General features: G+C 44.2%; 2 protein-coding genes across 2 annotated transcripts in view; one reads left to right on the forward strand and one right to left on the reverse strand.

Annotated features, from left to right (window-relative positions):
• Positions 1–16,103, forward strand: part of tecpr2 (tectonin beta-propeller repeat containing 2) — a 212,003-nt gene that overhangs the window by 100,677 nt on the left and 95,223 nt on the right. The gene's annotated exons all lie outside the window — the stretch shown is intronic.
• The window catches only part of mdga2a (MAM domain containing glycosylphosphatidylinositol anchor 2a), an 82,992-nt gene that overhangs the window by 38,858 nt on the left and 28,031 nt on the right, over positions 1–16,103 (reverse strand). Inside the window, exons 5-7 of the mRNA XM_061063771.1 lie at positions 11,985–12,117; positions 7,773–8,045; positions 256–585 (exon numbers count right to left, since the gene is read on the reverse strand). Coding sequence (XP_060919754.1) covers positions 256–585; positions 7,773–8,045; positions 11,985–12,117 — 736 coding nt within the window. The remainder of the gene's footprint in view (positions 1–255; positions 586–7,772; positions 8,046–11,984; positions 12,118–16,103) is intronic.

Consider the following 16,103-nt stretch of genomic DNA (forward strand, 5'->3'; position numbering starts at 1 on the left):
TGCCAGCGGCTCCACACTTCATCCAACATGTGTGGAGACACTCTGGAGCCGTTACCATGACAACCACTACACAGACTACTCTATGTCAGTGTTTGTGTCTGAGCATCATCAGAGCGATACGCTTTGTGAGCTCGACTCAGAGACGGAGCACAGGCAGGGAGAACACAATGAAGGATTTATGGAACTTTAAGCGGCCACGATCCGTTCTTAATAAATCAAGGAGAGAGTAGAAGCCCCGCCCCCAGCGTGACTCACCTGTGGTGGATGAGATGTTGACGTCAATGCTGATCTCCGGGCTCCCTCCGTTCCTCAGCGAGGCCACGCAGGTGTAGGTGCCGAAGTCGGTGAACTTGAGGTCGATGATGTCGAGGTTGGTGGTTCCAGGCGAGACCTCGGTGTCCGTGTGGGTGATGACCATTCGCTCGGAGCTCCTCAGCGGACGCCCGTTCTTCAGCCAGCTGAACTGCAGCTCCTCAGGGGGCGTGGCCTCCACCTGGCAGCTGATCTTCACCTCCCGGCCGATCTGGATGTTGTCGTCGTTGTGGTACGGGTCGGGTGTGATCCAGAAACGACCTTTACGCAGACCTGCGGGAAGAGGACGGACACAAGGGGACCAGCTTTAGTCTGAAAGATTCTTCATTTCTTTGTCATCACTTTGTTTTTAATAAAGGTTTAACACAAACAGAGATCAACAGTGTGGTTCCTGAAGTAAAAATCCTGTTCATTTCCTCCATAGTGGATTTGATTATTAGCTATGATGTCATAACCATCACAGGTAGACGAGCTACCTGAGCGTGAAACGATGTTCGTCTGATATCAAACTCGTTTTAAAAACAACACCGTTTATTCACGATATCGGGAAAAGAACTACACTACCCACGATCATAGAGAGTCACAGCAACGTCTCTGATTGGTGGTGCTCGCTGTTACCATGGCAATGTTCCCTGCTCCTCTGCGCTGCATGAGAACGGATAGTTTCGCTAGCAGGCTAACCGGTTAATTAGCTAACACTAGCAAGCACTACAAGTTATTACAACACGTGTATTAACAGTATAAACACGACAACCATGACTAAAGTTACACTGAAGAAGAAGAGGGATCATCTTCAATGCATGGTGGGATGTGTAGTTCCTTGACTCTGGAAGAAAGTGATGCACTCAGTCTTGTACCTTTTTCTTTTAGCTTCTTAATGCCATTTTGGCGCTGAATCAATTGTACTATAGTCACGAGTATTGGGGTAGCTGGTCGTCATGGTTACAGATTTCAATCTCTTGATGTAAGGATTTTGTGAAACGTCAACAGAGGATTTGAACGGGGGAAATTAACTTCTGTGGGCGGTCGCTGTTGAGGTTTAGAATAAAACTGGTTTTACAAACAGATGAAATTCTGAAAATAATAATTATGCAAATGAATCGACTTAGCAGTGCTGATGGCCTAGCAGTTATTTTGTGCACCCCATGTACGGAGGCTGTAGTCCTCATTGCCTGATGCACAGCCACCATCACCCGCTGCTGACCTCGTTTATGCACGGCCTGCTCCGACCTCCACCTCAGCGGTGAGGTAGTGTGGACACCCAGGAACGAGAGGAATACAAAGGAAAAATTCTTCCTGCATGTTATCCCATCTGCTCTTTTGTAAAGTGTCTCGAGATAGCAGCTGAATCAACAGAAAACCAAAATGTACCAAATTCAGTCACATTTGTTGGATTTCTCTGTGATCTCCACTCAGAAACAAAACTTCTCTGAGGTTGATTAAAGTCTGAACAAACATGAACGTGGTTCTGACAGACGGATCATACACGACATGAGAGCAGAGTTTAGTCTCCGACTCTTCTGCTGTGGAGAAACTAATCCGTCAGAATGAGGCTTAATTATGACAGAAGCCATTTGTTCAGTTTAATCCGACCAGCTGCTCCTCTTCCTCTGCTGTCATTTAACCTCCTGGTGTCCGGCTCGGAGCGGGTTCACTACCTGCACTCTCAGCCAATCAGACGCTGAGACAACTGCACTGTGAAAGTTTCTGTCTGACTCGAGTGTGTGTCAGTTTGTCAGTCGACAATCACAGATCTAAACATGTCAACTGTTGAGTTTCCCGTGACGCTTACTGTGAATTCTCCTGAAGGTGTAAATGACAATCAGGTGTGTGGACCAACCACTAGGCCCCCGGTGCCCCTCGATATTCTCTGATTTTAAGAATCATAGCAAAGCTTAAAATTCTGCTATAATGACAACCCTAGTAAGCAGTGGATCAGTCGTCAGTAAGCTAATCCATAGCTAGTGCAGTTCGCTCATGTGTTGTGTGCTTTGTGTCTTTAAGGAGTCCTCCTCTAGCGGTCTGAGACTTCAGGAGGTTCTCTGTCGGATCCAGAAGCAGCTGACGAAGAGGCGACGCTGTTCATCTGCAGCTCGGAGTGTTTCTGGAAACACAAAGTGAAACACTGACGCCCTGAAAACGTGTCGATTTTTCTGTTTGTGAGCCTCCGTCTGTCAGCCCCAACAGGCTGCTCACACACAGGAGGTCGAAGTTCAAATCCCAGATCTGTGTGTGTGTGTGTATCGGGGGTATGAGTCTATAAATAGCCGCGGTTCGTGAGGCGAGCAGCTGATTGTCCTTGTTCATTAAGATTTAAGCAAGAACGCCTCAAAACAAAACCCTGTGTGAGCGAGTGTGTGAGTGTTTCACTGCATCAGTAAAAGGTCTGTTGCATAACTGGAGGTGGAAGCAGCGCCTGCACACACACACACACACACACACACATGTACATACACACACACACACCCTGGCATGACTCCAGTACTGTCAGCACACTGTAGTACTATAACAAAAACTGGTCTTTGTACGAGGATGAAAGCTCCAGAAAAAGCTCCTGTGACCTGCGTTACCCAGAACACCTCTCTCTGCACTACTCGGCAGAACTTCATTTGTACCCAAAAAAAGCACAGCGTCAGCGCCACACACACGCACAAGCACACACACACAATTATGCACACACACCTGCAGACTACAGGGAACTGAAAGAGGTGAGTAGCTGTAATCGTGCTGATTTCATCCTCTCATCTTCGTCTCTTTAAACTGTGTTTAAAAGAATAAACTGCATTAATAGATACGACTCAGCCAAGTTATTCAACATGCATTTAACTTTATCCTACTACAGTATGTGGGCGCCAGTAGCCTAATGGTTAGTGTGTAAGCACCTTGTGTACAGAGACTGTATACGGCAGGCGGCCCTGTAAACAGGCTGTAACGTCTGCAGCAGGTAAACAGACTGTAACGTCTGCAGCAGGTAAACAAACTTTAACGTCTGCAGCAGGCTGTAACGTCTGCAGCAGGTAAACAGGCTGTAACGTCTGCAGCAGGCTGTAACGTCTGCAGCAGGTAAACAGACTGTAACGTCTGCAGCAGGCTGTAACATCTGCAGCAGGTAAACAGACTGTAACGTCTGCAGCAGGTAAACAGACTGTAACGTCTGCAGCAGGTAAACAGGCTGTAACGTCCGCAGCAGGTAAACAGGCTGTAATGTCTGCAGCAGGTAAACAGACTTTAACGTCTGCAGCAGGCTGTAACATCTGCAGCAGGTAAACAGGCTGTAACGTCTGCAGCAGGCTGTAACGTCTGCAGCAGGTAAACAGACTGTAACGTCTGCAGCAGGTAAACAGGCTGTAACGTCTGCAGCAGGCTGTAACGTCTGCAGCAGGTAAACAGGCTGTAACGTCTGCAGCAGGCTGTAACGTCTGCAGCAGGCTGTAACGTCTGCAGCAGGCTGTAATGTCTGCAGCAGGTAAACAGGCTGTAACGTCTGCAGCAGGTAAACAGGCTGTAACGTCTGCAGCAGGCTGTAACGTCTGCAGCAGGCTGTAACGTCTGCAGCAGGCTGTAACGTCTGCAGCAGGTAAACAGGCTGTAACGTCTGCAGCAGGTAAACAGGCTGTAACGTCTGCAGCAGGCTGTAACGTCTGCAGCAGGCTGTAACGTCTGCAGCAGGTAAACAGGCTGTAACATCTGCAGCAGGTAAACAGACTGTAACGTCTGCAGCAGGTAAACAGGCTGTAACGTCCGCAGCAGGTAAACAGACTGTAACGTCTGCAGCAGGTAAACAGGCTGTAATGTCTGCAGCAGGTAAACAGACTTTAACGTCTGCAGCAGGCTGTAACGTCTGCAGCAGGTAAACAGGCTGTAAAGTCTGCAGCAGGCTGTAACGTCTGCAGCAGGTAAACAGATTGTAACGTCTGCAGCAGGTAAACAGACTGTAACGTCTGCAGCGGGTAAACAGACTGTAACGTCTGCAGCAGGTAAACAGACTGTAACGTCTGCAGCAGGTAAACAGGCTGTAACGTCCGCAGCAGGTAAACAGACTGTAACGTCTGCAGCAGGTAAACAGGCTGTAACGTCTGCAGCAGGCTGTAACGTCTGCAGCAGGCTGTAACGGCTGCAGCAGGCTGTAACGTCTGCAGCAGGCTGTAACGTCTGCAGCAGGCTGTAACATCTGCAGCAGGCTGTAACGTCTGCAGCAGGCTGTAACGGCTGCAGCAGGCTGTAACGTCTGCAGCAGGTAAACAGGCTGTAACGTCTGCAGCAGGCTGTAACGTCTGCAGCAGGCTGTAACGTCTGCAGCAGGTAAACAGGCTGTAACATCTGCAGCAGGTAAACAGACTGTAACGTCTGCAGCAGGTAAACAGGCTGTAACGTCCGCAGCAGGTAAACAGACTGTAACGTCTGCAGCAGGTAAACAGGCTGTAATGTCTGCAGCAGGTAAACAGACTTTAACGTCTGCAGCAGGCTGTAACGTCTGCAGCAGGTAAACAGGCTGTAAAGTCTGCAGCAGGCTGTAACGTCTGCAGCAGGTAAACAGATTGTAACGTCTGCAGCAGGTAAACAGACTGTAACGTCTGCAGCGGGTAAACAGACTGTAACGTCTGCAGCAGGTAAACAGACTGTAACGTCTGCAGCAGGTAAACAGGCTGTAACGTCCGCAGCAGGTAAACAGACTGTAACGTCTGCAGCAGGTAAACAGGCTGTAACGTCTGCAGCAGGCTGTAACGTCTGCAGCAGGCTGTAACGTCTGCAGCAGGCTGTAACGTCTGCAGCAGGCTGTAACGTCTGCAGCAGGTAAACAGGCTGTAACGTCTGCAGCAGGCTGTAACGTCTGCAGCAGGCTGTAACGTCTGCAGCAGGCTGTAACGTCTGCAGCAGGTAAACAGGCTGTAACGTCTGCAGCAGGTAAACAGGCTGTAACGTCTGCAGCAGGCTGTAACGTCTGCAGCAGGCTGTAACGTCTGCAGCAGGCTGTAACGGCTGCAGCAGGCTGTAACGTCTGCAGCAGGCTGTAACGTCTGCAGCAGGCTGTAACATCTGCAGCAGGCTGTAACGTCTGCAGCAGGCTGTAACGGCTGCAGCAGGCTGTAACGTCTGCAGCAGGTAAACAGGCTGTAACATCTGCAGCAGGTAAACAGACTGTAACGTCTGCAGCGGGTAAACAGGCTGCAACGTCCGCAGCAGGTAAACAGACTGTAACGTCTGCAGCGGGTAAAGAGGCTGCAACGACCGCAGCGGGTAAACAGACTGTAACGTCTGCAGCGGGTAAACAGACTGTAAAGTCTGCAGCAGGTAAACAGGCCCTCACAGGCTCAGGTTGTTACTGTTAGTGTGTGACAACATAACAGAAAGGATCCCTACAGAGAGAGACCTTTTAGTTTTTAACAGCTGTGACATCACTTTCTACAAACACACCACACTACAGTCAGTCTAAACGAAGGAGCTGTTGGTCTATTCCTGCTTCTATCTGTTTGTCAGTTTGTGTTATCGTGTGACTGCGATGTTTTAAATTATGAGTTGGAATCTGATGTAATATTTGTGTAACATAAGAACACCCTCCTCTCACTCCATCTCCTAAAAGTGTGTTCATACAAAAATAGTTTTTATTTGGTCAAACATGGTTGCTTAAAAATTTCTTCTGAGATCTGGTATTAATGTAACTTTATCTAGATTGAACTTCATTAGAATGTTATTTAATGTAACCTTCCTGTCTGTCCTCCTCCTCCTTTTATCCCTCTCGTCTTCCTTCACACACTCCTGAATTCATCATCCATGCCACTCATTCTCCTCCTCCTCTTTTATTCCTCCATCTTTGTTCTTGCCTTCCTCCTCTCCCCCTCCATCGTCGTCCTCTCTTCCTTCTCACCCTTCATCGCCTTCTCATCCTCACCTCCTCTGACCGTTTTCTCACCTCCTCCTGTCTCACTTTATCTCTCCTCCTGCTGCAACAATATTTCCATTTCTCTCTCTCCTACTCCTCCTCTTCCTCAAACCCCCCGGGCTCATACACCTCCTCTGTCCATTAGAATAACATGCATCCTCTCTAACACACACACACACACACACACACACACACACACACACACACACACACACACACACACACACACACACACACACACACACACACACACACACACACACACACACACACACACACACACAGACACACGGTCCATTAGCAGCGCTGTGTGTCAGACTGGGAGGACTGGCTGCCCGGTAGAGAGACTACGAGCTAATATGACAGGGAGATAGAGAGAGAGAGGTGCATGATGGGAGTTAAATAAGTAAGGAGGAGGGAGTCGAGCTGACAGGCTGCAGGGTCAGCAGCTCACACACACACACACACGCACACACACACACTGACACACACCCAGAGGTGAGTCATGCGTATGAATAAAACATAGTGGACAGAGGGGGGGAAACACACACACAAGAAATGACAAGACAAACTCGCATTAAAGGGACAGTCCAACATTTTCTCACCTCTGTGTGTTAGCCTAGCTTAGCATAATGACTGGAAGCAAAGGGAAACTGTTAGCCTGTGTCACTGACCTATGCTCCTATCAGTCATTAAATAATGGAGCATGCATTGTTTTAAAACGTGGTGTTGAAAAGCACATTAATTAATACTGTTTATATACTGAAGCTAAACGTCTGTTAGCTCTCGTTTCTTCCTGCTGATTTTCTCCTCATCCTCTCAGAGTCACTGCAGGGCGCTTATTTGAAAATCCACAAAGTTCTGACGGTGTTCAGGACTCTTCATCATGATGCAGCAGAGAGGAGGAGAGGTTGGTTTAAAAACATTGAAACACTGTGAGAGCTGAACATCTGCACACACGCTGATAAACGCTCTGTTTGTTGTTGTCGAGTCTATTCTGGTCTCTTCTGCAGCAGCTTGTTCGTTCAAAACAACAACTACAGACGTGAACGTGCCTTTGTACCTGCGGGGACTGAAGCTGGAGACTCACCTGAACGCCGTGAGAGTCTTACAGACGGAAACACAAAAGAAACAGAGCGCAGAGAGAAACACCTTTCAACAGGTCGACTACAGTCGAAGCAACAAGCAAGTCCCAGAGGAAACAAACTCCCCCAGAGACTCCAGAAATACATCAAATAAAGAGCAACAAGCATCTGTTGCATTTCAGTTTCACATCATTAGAGCATCAAGAAGACAAAGGAACCTTTCCATACAGGCTCCGATAACTGCAATACAGTGTTAGCAACAAGCTAAGAACTCCGCTGCTCATGTGTTTGTTGTTCATGAGGCAAGGGCTGTGCTGTTTTTGTACAAGTTTTATTCTGTGTTTTTTTATGACATCATGACAACTTGTTTTCCTGCGCTGTGGGGACATGTACCTGAAAACACGCCTGGCTTGTGGGGTCATCAGGTCAACTCAAGGTTAAAACATAATATCAGAATAAAGACTTGGTTTCAGGGTTCAGTTTGACTTTCTTACCTCTGACCAGTAAGTTGGCGGTTTTCTTGGCGGGGTTTCCCACGTTGTTGGACGCCATACAGCTGTAAGCCCCGCCCTCGTCAATGGTGACGCCGGGGATGGTGAGCGTGCCGCCTTTAACGATGCTCCTCTTCGGGAGCTCCTCCCCTCCCGGCCTCAGCCACTGCAGGGTGGGAGGAGGGTCTCCGCCTGATGCTACGCACACCAGAGTGATTGTCTCGCCATGATTCACCACTAGGGGGTCGTCCAGAAGGAGCTTAATGGAGGGAGGAGCTGAGGGAGAATATGAATGAAGAACAGGAAGTTATGTTTAAATTCAGTTTTATTTCATTTCTCATTATCTCACTTTCAGTTTTTATTTGTGTCTTTTTGCAAATCATCACTTTGGCCGTTTTCCCAAATGCACTCCTAAAAATATCTAGATCACTTCAGGAGGACTGCCCCTCAATGCTTCAGATCCATGTGGGGGTAAACACTCCTGGATTACGATGAGGATATTTAGAATCACTGTCAGACACCCTGAGCACCTTTTAACCACATTTAGGAACTAAATTAAGGCCATAATTACCCCACAACGCTCTGAAGAGACATGGACCAGACAAAGGTTTTTCTAACCAGAAGGAGCCCGGCAACGGTTGCTATGGTTCAGCAGACCAATCAGAAAGCAGACAAAGGGTCGAAAAACTAGATTAAATAATAAATAAAAATGTAACTTAATTCAATGTTTTGTACTTCAAACCCAGCATTGAAGTCCACCTCTTTAAATTCTTGGCGTCTCCGTTCACAGCGTGTATAATCTGTCACAGCTGAACACTCGTCTGAAAATTGGTCGTGATCGAGTGTCTCTGTTGTTTTTTTTTTTTTGCAGCAGGAATGATTTGGGTGTAAAAAAAAAAAACTATTACATTTTTTCCCCTCCACTGCTCGAGTTGGGTGAAACTTATCCACTAAACATAACTCCAGACACAAAGAAGGAACATTATTCATAATAGATGAAACACAAAATACTACTTTGGTAACAGCACCAGGACGGAAAACTGATGAATAATTTGTGTTTTATTTTCATGAATGAATCCTGAAAAACAGTTTCTGAGAGGCAGAGGCGTCATGAGATGTCTATTTATGTCCGAAGAACAAACTGGAACAGAAATATTTTACTGAGAGAGGAAACAGAAAAACTGAAACACTGGAGACATAAACACGAGTGAGTTAAGGTTCGCTCATATTTACTGTTGATTATTTATATTTATGTTTACTGATCAACTGATTTATTACTCTCTGAAAACACCTCCTGGGTGTCGTTTTATAAGTGGTTAATTTCCGTTATTAGAATGAATTTCCTGTTTTATTTTGTCTTCATCCTCTGGTAGAAGTTTCTAGTGTGTCCTGTTTTATTTTTTGTCATTTCTGATCCTCGGGTTACACGCTTGAGTTCTCTAAGCATGAATCTTGATTGTATGGTTTGGATGCATCCTTTCAGGAAATTAATTGTATTTTAACTCCCACAATGCTGTGCGAAATTAAACGTAAAATGTCACTTCACGTGTGCCTCCAAATCAAAACAAAAGAGGATGGATGGATGCAGCCGGTTCGGGTAACAAATGTTGTTAAAGTGTTAAATTGTTCACATGCAAAGTGATGTTTCTGAGCCACCGTGCACATCACATCTGAGCTGGAGCGTCGATAACATGAAGCGGGCTAATAGCGCCACTTCCACCCTGAATGAATCAGACGAAGTAGGAGCAGAAATCGACCTACTGGAGGTCCTAACAGGATACAGCACGGACAGAAGGGACCGTCTACTGTCAGACTGTGGAGGCACTTTGATATTCAGAAACACCCCACGTGTTCACCTCCCCGCTGTTTGTGACTCTTGGTTTTCTCCTTGTGGATTTTTTGTTGAATTTTTAATTAGATATTTTGGTGATCTGCACTTTGGTCGTCCTTTGTTTTTAAACGCCTACATGACACTGGGCGCGTGCAGCCTTGGCAGATCAGTATTTGTGTAATCCTTTTTAATGTGATGTAAAATAAAAACCATGAAAGCTCAAACATTTATTCTTTTTGCAGCAGAAAGCCATGGCTTTAACTTTTAGCTTAATTATGTTGTTCACTCACAGAGGATGTCATTACATTATGTGAGAGAGGTTTGAAACCAAGTGAAAGTGCAGCCAAATGATTTATTTTGTGTGTGAAATCAGTTTTAAATTCAACTGAAATAAAAACCTCCACAGCTTAAATAAATAAGGGAAGGCTTTGGGTGGTTCAGGCTGTTTCTGTGTCTGTAGCTTTAAATGTAAATGAGCTGTGTCTGACCACGCCCCCTCTCAGGGAGGGCTCGGGTGTATCTAGCTTCCTCGCTCCATGTCCTATTGTTTACGGTGAGAAGGCAGACTCAGAGGGCAGAACAAACACCTAGCTGTGGGAGTGTGACCCACCTGAGGGAGGGGTTACTGCCCTTTGTGATGTCATGAAGGGAAAATCTCCAAACGGCCTGTTTGAGCACAAATTTTCTGAAAAGTGGATGAGTTAAAAGACAGAGAGGATGGACTTTTCTCATCATTGGGGGGTTTGTAGACAGACTAGGGACATATATTAGAGTTAGAGAAACATGGTGAAGTGGATGTTATATAATATGGGACCTTTAAACACGTGTTCTTTAAAGATATCAAGAAATCTAATATTTTTACAACCTTAGTATGCACTATGTTTTTATTACAGATGAAACTATGAAAGCACCTTTACACTCTACTTTTAGAAAGTTAAGGATATCTTGTGTTTTTAAATTCAGAATAACTTTGGATCAACAGGATTTACGTGCCTTTATCTAAATCTAATGATTGATTTTTCTATTTTCTCTAACTCAGGGAACACATTTTAAACTTTTTTTCAGTTACTGTGGTTTGTTGTTGACATAAACTTTTAGTTTAAAGATGTTAGAAATATGAAGTTTTCGAAATGCTCTCCAAGAAATAAAATCACAGTTAGCAGAGAACATCAATGTATGGACTGAAGACTGATTCTGTTGCAGACTCTAAAGGGTTGAAAATGTCTTTTTTTTTAATTCTCTTTATATTTTGTGGTCTTTGAGATATTGGATGAAAATATGAGCAATTATATTTAATAATGAAAGCACACCATTGCAGCTAAAACTATGTGAACTATCTAAATTCTTTCTGCGTAAAGATTTAAACTAACAGTTCCTGGAAGTTTCTCTTGTTGGTCAGTTCATGTGGAGGTGGATTATGGGATCTTTTTCCAAGAGTAACTACATAAGTGAGATTTCTAAAGGTTTTTAAATATCCCGTCATGTGTAAATAATCCAGAGTGATTTCCTTCCTGCTGCAGAGAATAAAAGCTTCCTGTAAAAGCTGCAGAGCGACTCGCTGCTGCAGAAAAGCAGTTAAATGCAGAAATAATAATGAGGGAGATAAAAATAGCTGAGTCGACCTCTGTTAAGCTGACATCATGTAAATCCCATCAGCCCCCAGGGCGGGCGGTAGGATCTACTGTACAGGTCAGAGAGCTGCAGTCTGAGCGCAGGGAGAGAGGTGATTTATTTATGATTTACATTCATCCAACTGTACATGCTCAGGTACCGGAGCGGATTAAAAACCTCGTACAGAGAAAATAACATTAAATATATGCAGCGCTTTGAGTCCCAATGGACGATTGTTTCTGACAGGAAAAGGAATAAAAGATTTGAAAAGGGATAAAACAGTAAAAACACTTGAGACGGAAAAGATTGGTAGAAGTAAAGGTTTAGACTTTCTGAACGTAACATTTGCCGATTATTATGAATTATTTATTTCTCAATACATTATTCAGATCGTTGAGCCCCCACACGGCCGTTTTGGACGCCCCTCGGTTTGCCAGATATGAGAGCAGTTATCAGGTCAAACCAACAGGTGTTGCAGTGATGGAAGTGGACAAGAGAAGTGGTTCCGATAGAAGTGATTGTACCCGACCTAAAAAGCCTCTGCATGTTTCTAATAAGCTCCACGAGCAGAAACGTGCTCAAACTAGGATCAATATTGGAGATGCTTTTGAAAAATGGAGAGAGGTTAGAACACAGAAAGGTTTACAGACCGATGCAGAGCTGGATAAACACTGAAGCTTCAGTGACAATGTACAGCACAAAATGAGCCTGAACCCTGGTACCCACATGGTCGGGTGTGTGTGTATGTGTGTATGTGTGTATGTGTGTAGTACCTGTCTTATTGCTCAGACCGAAGTGTGCGCTCTTGTCTCCGATGCCGCAGACGTTCCTGACCGAAGAGATGCAGGTGTAGTCAGCGTAATCCTGAGGACGGAGATTCTTCAGCTTCAAGATTTTTGTCTCACCCTGAAACACACACACACACACACACGCTTGTTTTTAATACTAGTGGGGACCACCCTCAAAAACTGCACTACCTGGACCCTCATCCTTATTTTCACCTTAAAATCAAATCTCAGATTTTCTCCTCACAGACAGTTATACTACTTTAAGCCTGACACACTTTAACACCTTCCAGTAATGTTTTTCACAGAATGATAAATATCTAGATGACTTGACGATTCAAATCAAAGATCTTTCCAGGGCGCTGAAACCTTTGAGAGAAGTGTTTTTTGTAGAGATTTTCTCGTTTCCCTCGAGCTCAGATTATCAGCAGACTAAGTGGGACACAAACACATTCTCACAGCTCCTCTTCATCTTTACAAACTAAACACAACGATAATATCTCAGAGTTATCTGCCGAGTATTGTCTAACCAAAGACGGAAGCAGAATATGCAAATTTCATTCATAATTCATATTGCAGGTTTATGCAAAGTTACAGTTATTTAAAGTTGACTGTTTTCAAGTTTATTAGTTTTCATAATAATCGATTGCATACGCTCTAAACTCTGTGATTTTTTGGAATAGTAATCTGTTGTCGGCCTGTAAACTCGGTCTTGATTCATTTGTTTTCAGTATGAGCATTTAGAAAAAAATCAAACATGTCTCAAATCAACAATTTCATTTCATTTTAAGGCATACAGAGGTGGAAGTGTTTTCTTGATCTCTGGAAAGTTTGAGCCTTCACATCTCTTATAAATACTGCGGCGCAGTTACCGCCAATTTGCAGCAGACCTTCATTTTTTCACTCTAACTGTGCTTGGCTGTTAGCGCCCCCTGTCTGTTAAGTAGACCATTTGTTCAGTGAGGCTGATTTGCAGATAAAGGGGAAAATGTTTCCCCAAACAAAAACATAATTAGAACATAATAATAATAATAATAATAATAATAATAATAATAATTTGAATACAAACAGCAGCGACGCAGATAGACGCTGTTTGCTCTGCAGCGAAGGTAGGGGAGCATTTAACTCTTTATGAATGTTTTGAGAACAAGGCGTTGTCTTTTTGACTCATAAGAACAGATTAAGTACGAAAAGACGTTTTTGTGAATCAGGCCCTCAGCTTTTGATGCTTTTAACTCAAATTTATCCGACTAAACATGAGAGGAATCAGCTGATCAATCACATCTCTCCCCACTCCGCCTGCGCTCCTTCTTCTTCCTCATTTTCTCCTCCTCCTCCTTCGTGTCTCCACCTCGGTGCCAAATCTCTCTTATCTCCTCTGGCAGCCTCAGCGCTGTCTTCTGCCTCACGGACAGATGAGATGAGATTAGATGACATTTAAATGGGATGTTTGTGCAAAGATGGCGGCCAATTTTCTGGCGAATGAGGAGGAGGAGGAGATAAGTTCCTCATTAGTGTCTACGAAGAGCGAAGGGGGGGAGGGGTTAACAAGTTCTCGAGCTCTGTGCTGAAGGCATTACAGTCGACAGGGTTCAAATCTGGCGTGAATGTTTATCTGTGCCGCGGTGTTACATGGTCGCTAACGAGCCACCTGATTGGACAGCAACTCTTTGCTCCAAATAAAAACAAAACAAGAGCCAAAAGAAGAAGCTGAATCTTCATCTGCAGAGGTTTCTAATCCAGAGAAGGAGGAAGAGGAGGGTTTAAACTGTTGAACTTGCAGACGGAGGATCAAAGATGTTCAACATGAAACTACCACAACACAACCGGTTCTCTTGTTCTTCACTCATGACGAAGTTTGACTTTGAATAAATGTTTACAGTCACAGGAGGGAAAGTGATTTAATTGGTCCAAAAATAATTCTCCTTTTTTATTTGATAATACACTTTCAGAAAAATCATTTTTTTTTAACATTGTTATTATTTATTTATTCTGTTTTAACTATAATTTCTGATTTTCTGTCCATAGCAGTATATGAAATAAACTGTTTTGAGGGCGCTCTCACACTAGGCAATCTGTACTGTGTCCGAGCACGCTTCACCCCTAAAGTCCAGTTCCTTTGTCTAGTGTGAGCGCTCCGTACACTTCCTCTGCCCTGGCACGGTACAGTTCATGCACGAGCACAAGCATGGGAAAACAATGTGGGCAGTCTTCATTCTGGAGAAATCCGGAGTGTTCGGTCTGTATCTGACTAACATGACTCACAATAAGACAGAAAGTCAGTAAAGTAGCTGTCATGTTTTCTGAGTTGTGCTCCGATGTGCGGACACAGACTCATTCGCACGTCCCTTTTATTTTTTTTTACTTTTATTTTGTAGTCTGTCTTTCTTGTAAACTGTAAAGCCATGCATGTGTTGTATTACGACGTTATGTTCAAGAGGTAACGGTGCAGACCAGCGGGGGAGGGGGGACAATCGTGCTTAAGGACGGTACGGGACAACTTTGTCTTTTTTGAAAGTTGAATTCCACCATTGAATGTTTATTCTTGTGTTTGGAAAGTAATTGGACTGGTAAAATAGCCACAAATAAAGTGATTCAAGTTGAATTACAAACATTTCACTCATTACTCATTAATATTCATCCATCTTGTTCTCTGTCTTCCTGATATGAAAAACATTAAATACCTGAGGAATTCATGACAATTTCTAAGCAAACACAAACTCAGAATGGAAATAAACCTTTATAAACCTGTCAAAGAAAAAACTGGCCACCTTTTTTTTTGGCTTCATCTAATGGACCAGGATCCAGTAACAAATAAAACTCTTAAATTTAATCTCCAGGAGGAATCACACTGAGCTTCTGACTGAGATCAAAAACGTTTTCCTGATGGAGCCTTAACGGTGACTCTCAGCAGGAGGAGACGACTCCTCAGAGGCACGGAGAGTTTTATTCTCTCACACGGATGGAAAATAAAATTATGTGTGTTTGTTCGTCAAAAACTGTTTTCCAGGCAAACTAAAAAGATTAAATGCCAAAAAATAAAAAATAGCTCCAATGAGCTTCACGCTGACGGTGTTGGAAATGACTTTGATGGAAAAGGAAGCTAAAGAGAAGAAATGCCTTTTCTGATTGGATATGTATCGTTATGTGCAGCTAAACGTCCATCAGCTGATCCAGATCCTCACTTTGATCAAGGAGCAGGTGTCAGCGAGGAGGTCGAACGAGGAAGTCCAGACGTCTCTCCAGTCTGTATCTCTGAGCTGACGTCCCCTGAGGCGTTTAAAAAGCTCCAACCTTGCAGCTCAAACAAACACGTCCATCCAGTGGAGGTGTGTGTCAGAAGCTCCATGACCTCCTCCACCACAAGGAGGGTTAGCGCTAAGGAGTCAGACGACAGGTCCATAGGGAGAAGGGATGAGTGTTTACGGTAATTTCAATATTTGAGCACTCTCAGCTTGCAAACTTCAATCCAAAATGAAAACACATCAAAAACAGACCTCCTGAGACGTAGCTGGTCTTTCCTCATCCGTATTGAAGCTGTTGTGACACACGCCATCAGCTTGCCAAAGCCTTCTCCTTCCACAAAAACTTTACAGGAGCAAATCTATAGTCACAATTTTCATCGTTAGCGGGCCAATATTCTCCACTCTGGTATGATTACAACGACTAGTGAAGCTAGTGACTAGTTAAGCTCATCAAACTGGTTAATATATGACATGAGTAAGTCACCTGATTGAAATCTCCAACAATCCAAGACTTCACCCACAGTGCAGAAACCTGCTCATCAATCTGCCCCCTTAGTCACCTTCAAAAACAGTCCATCTTTATTTCTTGTTTTTTTATTTAACGGTATGAAACGTCCCTCGGGTTAAGAGTCCTCTGCAGGTGCAGACAGAAAATGTTCGCTGGCTCATATACCCACTTCCCACAACCATTCCCCTAAATTTACTATACAGGCCTTCACTTAAAATCCAGTTTATCACTCCGCCCTCAGATTTATCACTGGTGACAAATATTCCACTCATCGTTGCATCCTGTACGATAAAGTTGGTTGGCCTTCACTAACAGTTAGACGTGAACGGCATTGGCTGCTATTTATTTATAAAT

Source organism: Labrus mixtus, chromosome 18 (assembly GCF_963584025.1).
Source record: "Labrus mixtus chromosome 18, fLabMix1.1, whole genome shotgun sequence".
In the NCBI taxonomy this organism is placed as follows: Eukaryota; Metazoa; Chordata; class Actinopteri; order Labriformes; family Labridae; genus Labrus; species Labrus mixtus.